The following is a 16,439-nucleotide window of genomic DNA, read 5'->3' on the forward strand; positions in this document are numbered from 1 at the left end:
CTAAAAATATAAAATAGTTCATTTTTTTAAAAATCCATTGGTTAAGATTTGCTCTATTTTTAACAGTACCAGGTTTATAACAATAAAGAGAGATACATGTTCTTCCAGTGACTTTCCATACACTTCACTGATATCTTGGCAGAATCATGGCCTTATATACAAATTCTTCATGATGAACCCAATTCTAACTTCTTTATGTGCTACTATTATTAATTATCTGCTAAAATATGGGAACAAAGTAGAAAAAAATGCAAAAACTGAAATACTTTTAATTTGTTCAAAAATAAATTCCCTATGTGATTTAAATGTCTATAATCAATTATCTAAAGACAACTTTCATAAGCCTTTTGAAGTAGCATAAATGAAAATAATTTTTTTGAGACTGATACATTTATAAAACAACTACCATGAAAATGCAATCTTTTCAATCCCATTTAAAAGTGCATGTCTTTGAGGGATTTATGATGTAATTCTGAATACAAACAAGCCAAAAGATCAGTAGGTTGTTATTTTCACTGTGTCAAAATCCATTATTATTGTTTTATGTTTTGATTATGTCCAGTGTATGAAATATATTTTTCTAGTAACATGGTAGAATTTAACAACACTAGTGGTATGAAATGTTGTCAGGAATATTTTATTGTATGAAGCTTTTCAATTATGATTTTCTGACATAAAGTCGACATGAAAATCAAAATTGCTAAGCTAGCAAGGGTCAATGTTAGACAGCAGTTTGAGCTCTTTTTCCCTGTAACTGTTTCACAAGCAACCAGATGGTAAAATAATACTGGTATTCTGTTTATCTGAATGCATTAGCAGTTATTTTTTTGTACAAAATGCTATTGTTATTCATGATGCAGGTATTTTAGAAACTGAGCATGTTTCAGCAAATTTCTCCTGCTGTAAAACCCCAGCCTGGTATCAGAGAATACACAAACATATTGCTGTGCCCAGTGAATTAAAAGTAGTAAAATAACACCAAAATCCATGTATTCCCTTACAGTGTGTCATGCCTTAAGGCAGCAGTAACATTTGACTCCTGAGGTCAGAGAACAATGCTTGCATCATTTCAAAAGGCAAGCTAAAACCCACCCATGAACTTTTGCACTTGATCTGCTCTGCTTCAGGCCAAGGCAACAGCAAAACTCCTCCTGTCTTTTACAAAGGTGTTGACATTAATTTGTCTTTCCTTGTCTCTATATTTCCTTGTCTCTCATAATATTATTTTCTTTACTCACCTCCTGCAAATTGACCTAGAAAAGATTAAATACATAGAGTTAAATTCTGGAGCTTTTTCTCTTTTCCCTGCACATAAAACAAAAATTGCAGGAATCCATTACATTGCTCCCATGGGAGACACTGTTGGTGTAAAGAACACAGCGTTAGCATAGACAGCTTCTTAGAATCCAGTTTCCACAAATAGTTCTGATGCTTCTGCTGGTAAAATTCAGTTGCAATGATTTTTGTAGGAAGAAAGAAAGCATCTGAGACAAATTTATTTGTATAAGTGATCACAGAAAGTTTTTTCCAGTATTTTTTCCAGCAATACAAGTAAGCATGGGATATTTCTTCTTTTGACAGCTGTCTGAGTTAGTCAAAGTCTGAAATTTAAAAATATGGGTTTTTTTCAGTTGTACCTCAGAAACTTTTATCTACTATTTTCTTTGATTTAATTCTCTATCACATCAAACTAAGCTACAAAATCAGAGTGATAATAAACCATATCAGTAAAAAACTTTGTTGTTACTTTATGAAAATCCTTTTCTTACTCTGCTGAGCGTTCAGACCTTACCATGTATAACAGCTTTCCATGAAATGAGTTCCTTGCTGATCCAGACTTACACAGTCTTTGATTTTTATCCACCCATTTAATATCCAAATATAGGAAGACTGTAACATGAGGGCTATTTTAACCTTTTCCTGATCCCGGGTGAAAGATAAGTTTTAGTAATACTTTGGTATTAACCCTTGTATACTTACAGGGCACAAGCAGAAATAGGATCAAAACAAATACTGAATTTGAGCTTTAGAAGCAAAATGCTGCAACAACAACAACAATGGAGTTAATATGATGAGACAAAATGTTTTTAATAGTGTATTCTGTACTTAGGAGCTGTGTTTTTATACAAGTTGTTTGGGATTTTTTTTAACGACTTTAGCAATCAAAATCAACTGCCTTCCCATCAGTCCCTCTGTACCTCTCAAAGGCAGTATAGATGACTACTGAAAGAAGAGAATCAATAAATATTCCTTTTTTTCTTGTAGGATCAGCTGATCCACACCCTCCAACCTGCAGTACTGACCAGTTCACATGTGCATATGTACAGCAGTGTTTGCCCCTCGCTGCAAAATGCAATGGGGCTGAAGATTGCAGGGATGGAAGTGATGAAATGAACTGTCCCACAGAGGTGCCTACCACCATGTTTCCAGGCTCCTGCAAGCAAACAGAGTTTCTGTGTCCTTCCAAAGGCTGTATCCCATCCCTCTTGAAGTGCGATGGTGTGCCTGACTGCCACCTTAACGAAGATGAAGTTGGCTGCCGTAAGTTACTTTCATTGCTGTAGTTAAGGCGATGCTAACTCACTTTCCTAAAACAGTGATGTGAAAAAGGACAACATAATGAAGCATAGTGTAAAATTCACTATTCCCTCATCAAGAGAAATATTATTTATATCAAGTATAATGTGTTACCTGAAGAAACACTCTACATTTGCAAATAATTTTGCTTATGCATTCTTATTCGCTGGCTATCAGCTTTGAAAAATGCTTGAAATAGTTTGTATTGTATTTCTGTTAATAATTGGAAGCATTTCCACTTTTTTCCATAGATCAGTCAGCTGCATTTGCAATGCCTCATCTCTGATTACCATATGACAGATAGATAGACTTTTGCAGTTCTGTAATTCAGTAACATTCAAGGCAGTCCAGACCTTTCAAGGATTTTGAAATCAAGTCTGTTCATGCAGTAGCAGCAATCTCTGCCCCGATCAAGGAAAAGGGCTCACAAGCCAAATGCAAGGACAATGGGCTTTGAACTGTAACTGCAATGAGATACCATGAAGTTTCAGAGAGACACAAAAGTGAGTGTCTGCCCATTTCAAAATATTTCATTACTGGTAGATGAACTGAGGCCAAATGTTTCATTCCAGGAAGGTCAAAATAATTAGCTACATAGAAAAACAAAGAGGCTTTTTACATATAAAAACATTTCTTCCTAAACTTCTCATTCTGCAGAAGTTTTTTAACATTTTATTTTTCATCCTTATCAGGACCAAAACAATTAATAAAATACTAGTTTCCAGGGGGCTAGAAATTCAACTTCTTTAATATTTTGTATCAAACCTACTGAATATACATGCAGGCCACTGCACATGCCATTTCTTTTAACGAATTACTTTACAAAACTGGCATGGATTTTGCAGACTATCTGTGCATGCCTTTCTAGGCACTTTTGTTTAGAAGCAGGCTCTGTGTTTTTGTTGGCAAAGGGCATAATTTTGGAAATATCTCTTAAATTCTACATACCCCAAAGGCATGTAGAAATTTTACATGTCCTTAAGTTCAAATAAACCTCTCCTCATTAATCTTCATTCAGCCCTGTTTCCTCCTCAGTCTGTCCTCTATTAGAGACCTCCCTGCTGTATCCTAGTACGTGTACATCCCACCTCCACACCACAGCAGCTAATGTGTTCTAGAATCCCAAAATCTGAAGGCCACAAGATTTCCATGATTATCAGTACTCCCCAAACAACTGAGATACTGTTTCACTGCCTTTGACTTCTAAGAAATGCCCAGAGAATGAGGGGAAATGAAGTCCTGATCTATTCAAAGAACAAAATTCTCCATAGATATGGCACATCTTGAGGTTCTGAGTGGGGTGGAAACTTAGTCAAATCTGTAATCCCATTTTTACGCCAAAATTCAGTTTTGACTATATAGACATGTAAGTGTTGACAATATAAGATGGGAATACAGAAGCAGCAACTCATGTTTCTTCTCTGAAGAAGATACTGGTTGGAGACAAAGCAAAAAGAAAGCAGTTAGTGGTAGTTTGGAATGGAATCAGTGAAAAGCTGATTACTGTCACAGCTGGTTCTCCCATCAAAATGTATATGTCATGAGAGTGCAGGATTTCATTTCTAGCTGTCTACTTTTAACATGTGAATGCCATGTAAGTTTGTCAAGAGAGAAAAGTCAGAGAGAGAAAAAGTATCTCACGAATTTTATTTATTTTATTGAAATTTCTGTATAGTCTATAAAATTGATTGTTGTGCTAGTAACTCCAGCCTATGTGTACAGTAACAACAACACATATGGGGGGGGGGGATGTCAGAATTTTGGTTAAAGTTTAATATTTTTTTTTCTAAGCAGTTATGAACACAGAGTAAGATTTAAGGAGCAAAGTAATTTTTTTTTTTCCTTGGTGCAGATCAAATCTTCCTGCTGATTGTAGGAAATTTCAGTTTAGGAACTACTGGCACCTTCCATTTTGTGTGTGCCATGTTCCTTAGCAATTTCATTCATTTAAGTGTAACAATATATGGTCAAAAATATTCTGGCTTCTGAATTCAGGAATTCATCAAAGAAAGTTTTCTTCTCGGATGAAGACCAGTTGTCAAAATGCATCTTGCATCTTGCAGAGATTAAATCTAAAACCCAAAAGAAGGCCAGGACAAAGAAAAACACACAAAAAAATGCATTAGTCAGATCTCTACTAAAACCACAATTTCTACCACAGAAATGCTTTTCTGCATGACTTAGAGATTTATGTAGCCAGAATTTCCCGTAGAGTTCACTTAGCAGTTAGGTTGTACAGTATTATGTTAATACTGTTTTATACCTACTAATGTGGAGGATTTTGTTACTTGCTGCTTTTAACAAGAAAATCTTGGAACTGTTTTCCAGTTATAGGTGTTCTACTTGGCCAGCCCTCTTCTTGCTGTCAATTTTATGAAGGGTACTTTATCTCACCTATTTAATCTAATTTCAATTTTTTTTTAACTGCTTGATTACAATAGTAAGGGTGTAAAACAAACATATCAGCACCAATGGGATATATAGATTACATTTCTACAGACCCCAACACCGTCTGACTGAAATGCTAATAGCAATGAATAAAAAATTATTTCTCAGTTCTCTGTAGTGCACCAAAATGTATCTGTTGTAGTCCTCTAAGTTTTAAATACCTAATAAATATTAAAAATTATATACTTTCAAAGAGGCTGTGATATTTTTATCCTTTCTATAGATTTAATTTGGTCCTGGAAAATGAAATATAGGTGAAAAGCTGATATTTTTGCTTTCATGTCTTCACTGTTGTTAATGCCTCCATTTAATGTCTTTATCCCAAAAACACTTGAAGGTAAAGAATAACTAGTTGGAGAAATTTGAAGCTACTTGTAACTCTGTTAACAGTAAGCAACATTAGTTTCAATGCAATAAGAGAAAAACCGATAATTTTAAAATGTGCTCTTAACTTTCTTCACCTTGGCACCAAAAACTTAGTGTTGCTGTCCTTTCTGTCTTAAATGCTGGATCTGTGCAAAGTATTCAGCAGTCAGATCTGTTGCTCTGACTGTTCCCTCTGTAAGTGGTATAAAAATCTCAGTGCAAAAAGCTTGTTCAAGGTAAAGGGACATGTGAAAACCACCTTGATGATCAACAGATATAAATGGATCAAAAATAATTAGCATTTTTTCTGTTTTATCCTCAGGTATGAGTCCAGCAGCCAGTCCAGAACTAGGGGAAATAATAAAGGGCTAAATGACACTTTCTGTTCTTACCACAACCTTCAATGCAAATTAATCATAATATATATGACAAACCATAAGTAGTACTCTATATCCACATAGTTTACACCATCCTCAAAATAGGATGGTCCTATTAGACCAAAAAGGTCTAAAGTACATAAGAAGAATATGTTTTATGTCAATTTTCCAATTGTTTCTGTTGAAGTCCTAGTTTGAACATGTAATTACATTTACAGACTGGCTATTTGTGTGCAAATGGCCACTTAGAAAACTGGTTCAAATACCATTGGGACATCATCCCCCAAATCGCAAAGGGTGTCCAGGATTTGGATCTGATTGCACCAAAATAGGTATGAGATTATTATTTGGTTAGGAAAGTGCAGCAGAGGGCATGGGACTGTCAGTCGCTTTCTGGAAAGCTGATGATCATAAGGGATAGATGGTAGGACATGCTACAAATGTGGAGCGATGCTGTAATCTGCTGGGGTTTTTCAGTCTGCCAGAACCTGTTCCACCAGACTGAGTGGTCAAGGGAACGGAGAGCAGAAAAGGGAATTTTTGGTCTTCTTGTTGCTTTTATCCTGCTGTCACTTACCAGCAATATCAAGACTGCTCCAGTCAATTGAAGAGACTTTGATACAAACACATGTGCAGAACAGTATAGTGGTAGTTTAAAATCAGCCAAAACTTTTAAGTTCTCATAAAGGTGAATTGAAATTGGAAACAAAAGCAAGCTCCTCTTTATATTTGCTAGTATTCTTCTACAGATTTTTCTGCAGACTTTAGTTAATGGTCAGTGCATGTCATTAAAAGGCTTGATCCCACAAACCCTTACTCACATGAGTAATTTCATATTTATGAAAGAAGATCAAAACTCACAGGAGTTAACTGGCAAGATTTACTTCCATCATTGTGGTCTAGATTGAACTGCAGTATTTTCTATTTAGCACACTTTTGCAGTCTATATAGGGCAGTGATTTAAATTATATCTAAGAGTGGAACAAATATATCCTACAACAACCTGGCCATCCAGCCTGGGAGACTTATTGCTGTGTACACTGGCTCCTGAAACCAGGAGCAGGAAAGTATTATGAAATTTAGACGCGGCAGTGGGGTATTTTTAATATCCCCAGATTCTTTCTCCCACTCTAAACTCACAAGCTAATGTGAATGTATCTAACTCTGCTGAAGTCAGAAGAGTTCCCTCTGATTTGCATTAGTGTCATGGTGACAGAGTTCAGCTTAAATTACCTAACCAAAAACCTTATAGAACAATAGTTTAAGGCAGCATAAGAGAATTTTTTGAGATAAAATGACAAAATGGTATTAGACTCTACAGGAGTCTGTAGGACCATCAAGTACATCCCGGAGATGAGTGACTCAGGAATAATTCAGCACCTGAAGGCTTATGTGATTCCAGCAAGATTTACCCCTTATAATTCTTCTGGACAAACATAGAAAGTATAACTTAATGCCCAAGAATAAAAAGAGTGTGCAAGTTTAGATTTTTCAGTATAGTATTTCTCTACTTTTTATGTTAACTGTCTCTTAGTATTTGGTTTCTTGTAATAGAAGAAAACTATATAATGTCAATTTTTTGATTTGTGTTTAAAAATTAATTCCATCATTTTAAAACTAGGTTATGAATGAGAGTTGATTATGTTTTTGTGATATAGTCATGGGTTTTCATTGGGGTTTTGCAGCTCACTCTGTCAATGTTTTAAGTAAATACACCCTCCTCTTCTTCACAAATATAACATGGGAAAATCCAGCTTCTGTAACATCTGTGCTCTGTGTTTGTTTACTTATTTATCTACTCAATAGTAAAGTTGTATGTCTTTGAAGATGAAAGCTTGTAGGGGTCACACAGATGCAAGTTTATGAATCAAGTTTTCTGGTAGTTTTTTAACAGTGAGAAAAAAAAATATAGCTGATAATAACTGTCATGTTATTTTTCATTTCAGCCCTTAAAGACTGTTTCAATGGTTCTTTGTTATGTGCATCAACTAAACAATGTATAGCAATCTCCCAGCGTTGTGATGGCATTGCAGACTGCATTGATTTCAGTCTTGATGAGTCCAGCTGTTCAGGTATTTAGTTCTGCATAAAAATATCATTTGAAACAAAAAAGTATAGTCATTTCCTACTGAATCTTTAGGCAGTCCTCAAACTTGCCTGAATTTCCTCTGCTAAAACTTAATCAGATTACATCAGGCATGAATTTTCCTGATGAAAGTATGACACAGATAAAATAGCAAGAAAAAGATGAAAAATAATATCCTTAGTTAACGCCTTCACAAGGGGTGTTTCTTAAGGTTTAAAAACATTGTTTAAAAAAAAAAGCCTCTACAGTGTACTACTAAGGCACTCTCTTGATTTTAGCCAATTGAATAACCCACTTAAGTTAACCCATGTTTCTGAGTTAATAGGAATTTTTGTTTGTTTTTTGTTTTTTGTTTTTCCAAGTGTAACACAAATTCAGGTTGCAAAATAGAACAAAATAGATAGCATTTGTTTTAGCATAGTGCATTTTCCACAATATCCAGGTTTGGTTTGCAACAGTTAAATGGCAGCAAAAGGTAAGAACAGGACAATAATACACATCCAATCTGAATCAGGTTTTATTAACAAAATCTAACAAAAACATAGATGATGGTATAAATAATTAAATTTAGATCCAAAGCATCCCATTCAGTGACACAGTTACTGCAGTTCTTCCCCAAGCCAGTTATGAACTCAGCCAGTTTTGTGTTAACAGTACTCCCCCAAATTTAGTGAAGTTGCATTAACTGAGAATTTAACTCTCTGTTTTTATAATTTATTATCAGTTATGTGATAAAATTCACAATATATAGTATGAATTGTAATAATATAAATCATTATAGTATGTTAAATGTTTATTCACAAACTAAAAGTTTTCCATTCACATCTTGGTAGGAAGCATCCACTGGTTTCTCTGGGAGTGAAACTTGCCCACAAATATTGTGTTCATTAAATATATTTGTTACACCTTTTTTTTTTTTTATGTGAGAGAAGGAATCATACTTTGACATCAAAAAATACCAATTTTACAATGCAGAGAGAATACACAATTGGTAAATTTGATTTATAAGAAGTATTTTTAATGAAAAGGAATATATTCAGAAATTAGTTCAATGTAGAAGAATATAGAACATAAACTAGTAGACTTGCATGACAGTAAATTACAAATCTTCCACTATTTTGTCAAAAAGCAGGTCTTTTAAGTAATTTACTTTCCAAAATTTCTTCTGAAAACTGGAGGTGTCCACACTGAATAGCACTGTTTATATGCCTTAGCAAATGATTTTATGTGGCATATATCCAAAATTCTTTAGGTCTAATTTGCATTTTACCAGTTTTTTTCTTACTAAAGAAGATTGAGGGGATTTGTTTTTTATTTGGGTTTTTTCTTGCTGTAGGGATGAAAAACTAAACTTCAGTAAAACTAAATGTGGTGATGTGGAAATCTAAGTTAAGGGATGTCAGAAGTTGATAATTGTACATCACTGATATCCCCTTCTACTTAAACACCTTTACTCTTTTCAAGACTGATTTCTCTAGTTCTTATGAGAGTGTGACTCTAAGTGTTAAAATTCTGGACATCTTTAATAAGAAGATTGGTGACACAGGAGTAAGTGTCTGTCCATCACCCCTATATAAAAGCTATTAATAACAAAGTAGACTTAGTTACTAATTACACATAAGTTCAGTTCTTTTCGCTCTTTTTTTATATATTCCTATTTGTTTGAAAATCAAGTAAGTGGCAAAGCTCCATTTCTGGAGTCAAATGAAACTCTGACCGGAGAAAAACTAGAAGCCTGTTCAAGTGAAGCACCAGGATTTCTATAAGTTCAGGAGAGCCCATTGACTATAATGTATTTATGACTTGACACATGTATCACCAAGTCAAGATATAAAGGAAGAGGTTTTGGAAGTGCTAAGCACCAAAATGACAGGTGTGAATATTTTGCCATTTTGAAAATCAGGCAATGACAAATACAATAATGAGGGGAGGAATTCAAATTATAATTTTTACTTTTATGTTTGCAGTTTGTCCTGATGAATACTGCAAAAATGGAGGAAGATGCATCATCAAAGATGACATTCCATTATGCCAGTAAGTTTCATTGGGGATTGACTTGTGCTTGAAGTTGGGAAAAGATGCTGTTGAAAGAGCTGGTTTGTTCCCCAGGGACTGAAATGACATTCAATAGAAGTATATTTTTAAAAGTCTCTCTAAGTCTACACTATTTTTATTTACAGTTGCTAAGTTAAACCACATTTTTAGGAGAATATTACTTATCAGATAGCATTTTCTGTAACTTTTATCTATCATTATAAGACAACCTGTTGGCCTGACACCTTAAGTTTTCTGTGTCTCATGTTTCACATCAACATTTAACAAAACATGCTTCTATGAAAAATGATGACTTATATGCAGCAGGTGTTGTGTACCTCAAACGAGATTTACAGGTGGCCATGTTCTCATCTTTACCTGAACTTGTGATGTATTTCAGTTATAATGTTATTTTTTGCATATATTTGGAGAAAGGGGGTAGTTTTTTTCCACTTATGCCAAACAAAGGGTTAAACGTATGCTTGTATTTTTCTGGAAATACTCTATGCTGAAAAACAAACAATGTATGCAATTCTGATGTGGAATATACAAGTCATTAGAAAGTGTCTCAGGCTATCTGAAGAGATTCATTTACACAAGGTATTGCTCTGTTTCCCACTGGGAAATTACAGGAGACTTCTTAAAGTGCACAGAAAGCAATGTTACTATAATGTTGTTATCATACTTTCGTCCTTCATGTGCTTCAGTGGATCTTGCCAAAGAGTTTGCCAAATTACTAAAGAAGTAACTGTTTTATTAGAGTATCTATCTTAGTCAAGACCAGACATTAAAGTTTGTCTCCTAGTCTCTAGGAAACTCACATTAATAAACCTGCTGATAAAATTTCAGTTATTGCAGAATTTGTATCTTTCAAGACAGGTTTGTCCTTTACTGGTCGAAGAAATGTGATAAATAACATACTCAGAAAATACAGGCACTTTCATGTAGAGTACTTTGATTTAACTCTCAGAAAAACTGTTAATTAACTTGCAGATTTCCCAGAGAATCTCCTCTATCATAGAAAAGAGAATGGTCGCTGCAAGAAGCTTGGAATTTCATTAAGGTGCCTCTTTTAAACTTTCTTGGGACACAGAAAGAGAGAAAGCTGACAAAAAACATAGGGAAAGATTGCAGATGGAATGGAATGGACAGCCAGCAGAAAATAAAGGGATTGGGAATAGCCAGGGAGTTTACAGTTGGTAGATTAAACCATTGATCAACAAGAAAATTGCTTGTAGGGACAAAGGACTGGGGGAGCAATTGAGATTTTGAGGATACAAGAGAATTATAGAAATAGAACTTATGGTAGGACTTGCAAATGAAGGGAAACCAAATTAGCAAGTGTTCTTTAACCACAGAAATAAAAGATGGAATAGTAAAATAGTAAATAGGATAATTTCCCTCAGCATTCAGCAAGAAAGATGATTCCGAACTCTCATGCAATGCATAGGTAATAGGAGCAAAGGCACAGAAATGAAAATCACCTAACTGATGGGCTAACATAACTCCAGGAGTCGTATGTGCTTGTGTTGGCAAAATAGGTCATCTCTATTCAAGCATACTAGAAAAGTAGTGCATGTTGCAATAGTGGAAGGCTTTCTGAAAACTCTGCTGGTAAGGGATGTGACTGGAGAATGGCAAATGAAGAAAAGGAATAGCCAGTTCGACAGTCCGATATCCATACCATTCAAGGCTTCATAATATTTTGAAGGAATTACTCATACATATAATAACAAGGGAGTTAGCCATTTCTAATTTAAGCTTCTGCATGATTTTTTTAAATCCCACATCATGAAAAGAAAGAAAATAATAAAAAAGTACCTTAAATGATACAAAATGTAGAAGTATCCCAGTTTTCATTTCCTATGGGAAAAAAATAAAAATGAAACCCCCAGAAATTAACATGGAAAAGACACTATTTTTTTACCTGTTTGTTCTCAGTTCTTACCTTAAATTACCTGGAAAAGGGATGGTAGATTTAGGTGGAGATATCGTCTTCTCTTGAGAGCAACTGCTCTTCTAGCCTGCAGGGTAGGTCAGGAGAAAAAGCAGAGTGCATAGGAATGCAGGAAGCCTGTTGGACAGCAAGGAGACCCCTGAAAAGAGCAGAGTATGGATACTGCCCTGTCACAGCGCTGGCAGAGGAGTGTCTTCCTAGATACCCAGAGGTAGTTGTGCAGAGATTACAGTTACCCTAAAAGTCACTGAGTTTGAGTAAGACTCTTCAGTGACACAGTGGACAAGGGGAAAATTCGTTAACATATCCTTTTGTTGCTATTTGTTCTTACACAATGGGTTCTGATCTTCCTCCACTTGAGATGCTTCTGTTCTAGTTTCTATAACACAAAACCTGAGTCTGGAGTTTAAAAGCCTCTTTGGCCTCTCTCAGAATGTTGGTTTAACAAAAAAGTCTGGACAGGTCTCAAAGCTTCATTTGATTCAAGGTTCCATCACGTTCCTATAAAAAATGAAATTGCTGCTCATCTTACCTTAGTTTGAGGTATATTGATAGAAAAGAATCCAGTCTCTGGAAAATGTTTTTGTTGGTGATAAGGGGTGGTTTTTTCTGGTTTTAATGCAATGCAGTTGAAGTAGTTAACCATATAGACTCCTCCAAGTAGTTTGATATGTCACAATGGGAACAGAGTGAATTTGCAGTAGCTGCTTGGGCAAAAGAAATCGACTATTTGAAGAGATTAAAAGCTGATAGTAAATTTTATACATTTAGTACTTCTCAAGTTTCTTTGATGCTTTATCTTTTATATCTGTGCACTACTGTTGCTTAGATATATAAAGTGAACACTTAGGATGTCAACCTGACTTTCTTTCAGTAGTATGTAACTAAGAGGGATCAGTAGAAGGTGGAAGGTGAGCTCTGATAGCTCTCTATGAAGAGATATCTGTAGACCAGGTGGAAAAGATAATAAGTCTAGATAAAGTTTCAGTATATATTGGAGTGGGTAGCAGGGTTGGTATATCAGGTTGCTGTCATTTCTGCTCACACCACTGAAAACAGCTTTTTTTAGCTGATGCATAATGATTGTAGTAACATCAGTGGAAGGCTGCAGTATTTGAGAATGTGACTATTGATATGGTGGTGGATGTTCTCAGCGAGAGTTTGTGAGTAAACGCAGAGCAGCGGTGCTTTGCAGGCGATGGCTAGCTTCCTACTTGAATCAAACGCAGCTTGATGGCTGTCCTGATCCTCTCTGGTATTTGACTTCTGAGTTAGGTTTGAAAGCCATTTGCATTTTCTTCTCTTATTTGCTCAGGAGAGTACTTGGGGCACATCTTAAGTACATTTTTCTTGTTCTTACTACTTCTTGGGTATCCTCTTTGGCTGCCAGACTAGATGGAGCTTTAGTCTGAAATGCTACGGCCACTCTCATTTCACAAGCTGACTCCTGTTTGTCCTGACTGACTCCCCTTCTGTAGTGGATGTGCAGTCTAGTGGCTAGTGCTGGCAAGCAGCTACTGTGGCTGCACATGAAAATCATGATAATTTGAGCAATAATGGCTAGAATTTTTGCAATTTCAATAGTCTGATTTCAAAATTATTCCTTTGATTATATGGGTACTTTCCCCAACTGTCTGTCCAGTGTTTTTTTGTGTTTGTTTTATTTTTTTTAAAGTGAGACCACAGACCTCTGGAAATGTAGGAAAGGGATATTGATGAGAACAAACAAGCTGGGAAAAGTGTGTTTGTAACACACTGAAGTGGAAGGGTGAGGCTTCAAAGATTGTACTAGTGCTGAAAAAACCCTTAGAGCAGAAAAAAGGAAAATTACCAGACTGATAATACATAATTTTAACTCTCATGTCAACTATACAAGATTAATACAATACATTCACATTTAAAATATACTAAAACTCACGTATAATAAACATAATACGGTGCTTGTCTTTCCTTTTATTTTATACAAACAAGTTCTATGTAACACTAAATTTCAGAGCAGTTACACTGACTGATACTAGAGAGTATAATGAGAGTGTTTTTATTAGTGTCTGAACTGTAAGAAGGTTCTATCCTTAAGCAGAATATGTAATTACATTCACTGGCCTGTAATTAAACAACCATGTTATAAATTAGAAATACATCTTCATTAAGAAGTTTTTAAATTATATTGAATATGTACCATCTAGCTAATTGAGCTGTGGAGATTAGAATTTCAAGGAGTCATTATATATAGATAATTAATTAAGGTTATCTTTGTAGTTGTGTATCTAAATGCTGATTTGGCCCACAGTATAGAAACTGAATTATTTTGCTTGTTTCCTTTATGTGATAAAGTGAAAAACATTACTTTCCCTTTTATGTTTTAGAAAATAATTGATTTTACAGGTTAATAATTCATTCAGAGGAGAGGATTTTTTGCTTATTCTCCTTAAAAAAGTTACAGGCTATTTGGTCCCCTATATTTTTTAATTCTCACCTTCTCATTTTAAAAATAAGCTCATTATTACAACCACAAATGGTCTGTTTAAATGTGCAAATAAAGTATTTTATCCCCAGTGGTACAACAGCAAATACTATTCCACAAAAAAATTTTTTCTTTAAATTACTTTTTTGGTAGTTGGCTCATTTTCTCACAATCTGATTTTGCCTTCAAAATACTAACTTCTGGTAAGCACAATACATTTTTGAGGAGAAGCTCTACAAGGTGACATGCAACTTTAAATAATGCCACAGCAGACTTGTTCAATACCTTTTCCAGTCAAGAATCATATGTGGCAAAACATGGAAATTCCACATCCTCTCTGGGCAATGTCTTCTGGTAAGGAATGTAGGGTTTTTTCCTAAACATTTTTTTGCTTTTGGATGTACTCTTACATGTACTCTTTTACTGGATTTTTGAGGAATGATAGCGGTAGTTATCTTTAAAAACTAAAAGTGGGGGGATTGTTTCAATATCACACAGTATGTTACGAAAATGGAGTGATAATAGTATTCCCACCTAAGAAAATAAAATGTTTGAAAGCATCTGGTGTGTGATTTGATGGAAATACAAAGCCTAGAGACTGACAAGCTATACGCTACCAATTCATGAGTAAAGAGATTTTACAATGGGAGAAGATGGCAGTTTCCATTTCAGCTGTTTGTCATGCTGCTCTCAGAGATTCCCACCTCAGTTACAGAGAGGATTGCTGACATAGCAGCTGCTGAATCACTGCAGATTATTAACTGTTGAAGCAAAGCAAACTGGTACTGATTTCACTTCCTTCCTAAGAATTATCTTTTATATTTACCAAGCATGACATAGGGCAATTGATAAAGCTCTATAGAACCTATACAGCAGCCCAAGAAAGTGGTAGTCATGCAAAAGCAATTGTAGATAGAGGAGGAATGGAACAAGGATGTAACCATGAATAAAAACAAAAGCCATGATGAGCAGTCAAAAAGATAAGACATTGAAAAGGAATATTATGCTAAGATTTGGCTTCTCAGAAATGAAGGTAAAAGGCATATTCTTCTGTGGAGACATATATACAAACATACATAGCCAGCATAGAGAAGTTTTTTTCATATCTTTCCATTACCCAAGTGCCATCTGAAAAGTGATGCTGAGGCAAATAAAATAACAAATTCAGGTTGCCTGAGTTGGGTAAAATTGAGAATGGGAAAACTTAATACCTCTGTTCTCCAGAATAAATGAGACACAGCTTGTTGTGAAAGAAAATATACAGTATATTGATGGAAATGCAAATTTAAAGATTTGCTTAGAGAAAAATCTTCCCTAAAGTTTCTATTTCATATATTATTTTCTGTTAACTCTTTGTCCTTTCTTGTCCAGAAAAGTTTCATGAAATCAAGGTGCCTGGTCCCGATACAATAATACTGTTGCTTTTTGGCTTTTCATGTTTATAACATCATAGCCTTTTCCAAAAAAAGGCAAACATGATGTCATTAAGAATATGGATGAGATAAGAGAAGACTAAGCATCAGAGGAAATTGGACTTTTCAGTAGCCTTTTGATTCCATTTCTTAAAAAAGCAATAATCAGAGCTACGTAAACACAAGTATACACAACCCAGACAGGACTGGCTCCCAATAAAATTTCATGCATGCTTCCTGATTCTAGAGTCTTTTCTTATAAAACAATTGAATAGTGGTTTTCTTTTTCTCAAGCGATTTAATTTAAAAATAAATTTGTCATGTTTGTACCTTTTATGTTTGCTTTTGCGTCATATAAAATGGTCAATTGAGCTCACCTGGAGGTTTGTGGCATTTTATGTATTCAAGTATGTATTCAATTAATGTTTTTCATTCTTCTTCCCTGCATTAGGAAGACAACTAGCATACAAGAACCATCATATACATAATCTAGGTATAATGCCCTTCCTTTAGAGCATAAAGTATTTCTGAAACTTGTACATGGTCTTTTAATGTTTCCTGTACCAGCCCTGGACCTATGTTATTACTTCTCTGTCCAAACTGCATATTTCATTCAACAGTCTCGATCTCTTTATTGAGGTATTTTGTTTTCCACTGAATTTGTCTGTGGCATTTAGTCGGGTCAGATGGTCACTCCTTATCTATCTTCAGGATATCC

The 16,439-nt window shown here is 35.0% G+C and overlaps 1 protein-coding gene across 1 annotated transcript in view; it reads left to right on the forward strand.

Annotated features, from left to right (window-relative positions):
• Positions 1 to 16,439, forward strand: part of MALRD1 (MAM and LDL receptor class A domain containing 1) — a 295,191-nt gene that overhangs the window by 232,980 nt on the left and 45,772 nt on the right. Inside the window, exons 33-35 of the mRNA XM_010562756.1 lie at positions 2,266 to 2,541; positions 7,715 to 7,840; positions 9,822 to 9,888. Coding sequence (XP_010561058.1) covers positions 2,266 to 2,541; positions 7,715 to 7,840; positions 9,822 to 9,888 — 469 coding nt within the window. The remainder of the gene's footprint in view (positions 1 to 2,265; positions 2,542 to 7,714; positions 7,841 to 9,821; positions 9,889 to 16,439) is intronic.

The sequence above is a fragment of the Haliaeetus leucocephalus genome, unplaced genomic scaffold (assembly GCF_000737465.1).
Source record: "Haliaeetus leucocephalus isolate CR32 unplaced genomic scaffold, Haliaeetus_leucocephalus-4.0 Scaffold0, whole genome shotgun sequence".
Classification (NCBI taxonomy): Eukaryota; Metazoa; Chordata; class Aves; order Accipitriformes; family Accipitridae; genus Haliaeetus; species Haliaeetus leucocephalus.